The 2,277-nt window shown below is 35.0% G+C and overlaps 1 protein-coding gene and 1 long non-coding RNA gene across 2 annotated transcripts in view; both read right to left on the reverse strand.

The window, feature by feature from the left end:
* The window catches only part of LOC107707546 (FYVE, RhoGEF and PH domain-containing protein 6-like), a gene marked incomplete at its 5' end in the record, with an annotated part of 16,159 nt that extends 15,884 nt beyond the window's left edge, over window positions 1–275 (reverse strand). Inside the window, one exon of the mRNA XM_016511612.1 lies at window positions 250–275. Coding sequence (XP_016367098.1) covers window positions 250–275 — 26 coding nt within the window. The remainder of the gene's footprint in view (window positions 1–249) is intronic.
* A 7-nt stretch (window positions 276–282) lies between these two features.
* LOC107707547 (uncharacterized) overlaps window positions 283–2,277 on the reverse strand; it is a 2,763-nt gene continuing 768 nt past the window's right edge. Inside the window, exons 2-3 of the long non-coding RNA XR_001636265.1 lie at window positions 525–624; window positions 283–311 (exon numbers count right to left, since the gene is read on the reverse strand). This is a non-coding gene — a long non-coding RNA (uncharacterized LOC107707547). The remainder of the gene's footprint in view (window positions 312–524; window positions 625–2,277) is intronic.

Here is a 2,277-nt window from a genome sequence, read left to right on the forward strand (position 1 = left end):
CAATGACGTCATTACGTCGAGCGTAAAAGAACCGGTGAACCGGTTTTTTCAACCGGTTCATTGAAACGAACTGTCCGAAAGAACCGGGTCGCGGAAAAGAACCGGACTTCCCATCACTAGAGAGAACCAATCAGCTGCCATGTGACAATGATATCGCCAGATCAGACTGAGTTAGACCTATCGGACTGCGCCATCTAGAGTTTCATGCCAGAACTCTGTATTTATTGAATTTATGCGAACCAGACTTACATTTTCTCTGAAGCCGAGATCTCATTTACAATGTGCGCAGCCTTGGTCTTCTTCGTTTCAGTCTAAAAAAAATTAAGAAATTACTATAATAAATAACTATTCAGCTCTGATTAAATAAGTAAACAATGTATAGAAATTGTTTATATACTTTGTATATCCTGTTCTGTAATATTTCTATAAATATATAACTTTTCTTTTTTTTAGGATCAATTAAGTGTTATCTTATAATGTGTTAGAAGATTTTATAACATTTCTTAATAATGCGAATACAGTACCTGTTTTTCTCTATTGACACTGTTATCCTCATCTTCTGAGCTGTCTTCATCTTCTTCTGAATGAGTATCATCCACTTCCAGCACTTCTTCCAACACATTTCTGGAAAGAAATCAAAAGACCTCTCAGATTTTAAAGGAATGTGAGAGGAACTGAAGAGCTGTCATGAATACATCACCAAATTTCCCTTCTTCCCACCATAACAGCTACAGAACCAGGGGCCTCATTTATCAACAGTGCGTAGAAAAGGTTCTACATTTTGTCCTTATATTTACACACATTCCTACATATAAGTACAAGTTGGTAGATCACACACTTTGTGTGAAACTGTGCTTACACACTCATTACACACACATCGCACTGTTGATAAATGAGGGCCCAGAAGAGTGGATAGTTATGACTCAGAATCTGTAGTATGAATTAAATGTAGGTCAAATGTGAAATCATTCAACAACACCTGTTCAGAGTGCTGTGGCCATTCTTCAGATTCCATGTCGAATGTGTGCGTCACATAAACCAAACAAAACATGTTTTTAAGTTTGTATCGACCTTATGTTTTGTTGGTGCTGTCAGCCAGCAGGTGTCTAATTATTGCAGTATAAACAAGAAAGACAGTCCTAAACCGAACTTGACCGTCTGTCAAATTATCCAGCCTTAATTAAATTATTTTGTTACTGATATTGTGGAAAAGCATCTGAAAGTTTAATAAAAAATTTGGTTATTTTAAAATCAGGTGATATTAGTGATTTTTTTAATATATTAGTTTATTTTGTATTTTAAAAAAATCTATACAAAATAAATAATTAAAGAATGGTCTCTTTTTCAATTCATAAGTGTGAAATTCAATCTAATTGGATAAAACCCAAAGAAAATTGGAATTGGCGTTTGAATGACAGGAATATGAATTTACTAAATATGTTGCTAAAATATTTAGTAAATATGATTATATATGTAAACTAACTACAAATCATACAGCATGTAAACGTCAATATTTTTGAACCTTTTTGCAAAAAAAAAAATAATAATCAAAAATGATCTTATCTACCAAAAATTATCTACCAAACTTTGCTTTTCTAGACAGTTTTCACAGTTGAATTGTTTACATTTCGGTTCATTTTAATTCTACCTTACATTCAAATTCAAATGACAATTCTGCATTCTATTTAAAGGGGTCATATGATGCAATTTCATGGTTTCCTTTGTCTTTGAAGTGTTACAAGCTGTTCGTGCATATATAAGATCCGTAAACTCGCAAAGATTAAAGTCTCAAACCCAAAGAGATATTCTTTCTAAAAGTTAAGACTCATCCACGCCTTCCTAAAACGCCTTGTTTAAACACGCCCCCACATGTCTAAATCACTGTGTTGGAAGATTTGCATAACGCCGCCCAATTTCTTTGCGTTTTCTTTGCAAAACGCAAAGAAAGAAGGCGTAACTTTTATTCTCGCTGTAGTATTGTTGCCGCCACCTCCGTCTCATGGAGACACTGTGTGTTTCCAAATATGGTGAGGGGCGTAACATTTCCGTCACACGCTTGAGGTATTCAGCCAATCACAACGCACTAGATAGCTTGGCAATCAGAGCACACCGCGCTTTTCAGAACGATGAGCTTAGTAAAAATCGATGCGTTTCAGAAAGGCATGGCAGAGAGGAGCAACAATGTGTTTTTTGAACCGTAAACCGCTTAAACACATTGCATTACACCAAATACACAAAATAATGTTCTTTTTAGCAACGTCATATGACCCCTTTAAA

The sequence above is a fragment of the Sinocyclocheilus rhinocerous genome, unplaced genomic scaffold, assembly GCF_001515625.1.
Source record: "Sinocyclocheilus rhinocerous isolate Xijiao unplaced genomic scaffold, SAMN03320098_v1.1 scaffold1376, whole genome shotgun sequence".
Classification (NCBI taxonomy): Eukaryota; Metazoa; Chordata; class Actinopteri; order Cypriniformes; family Cyprinidae; genus Sinocyclocheilus; species Sinocyclocheilus rhinocerous.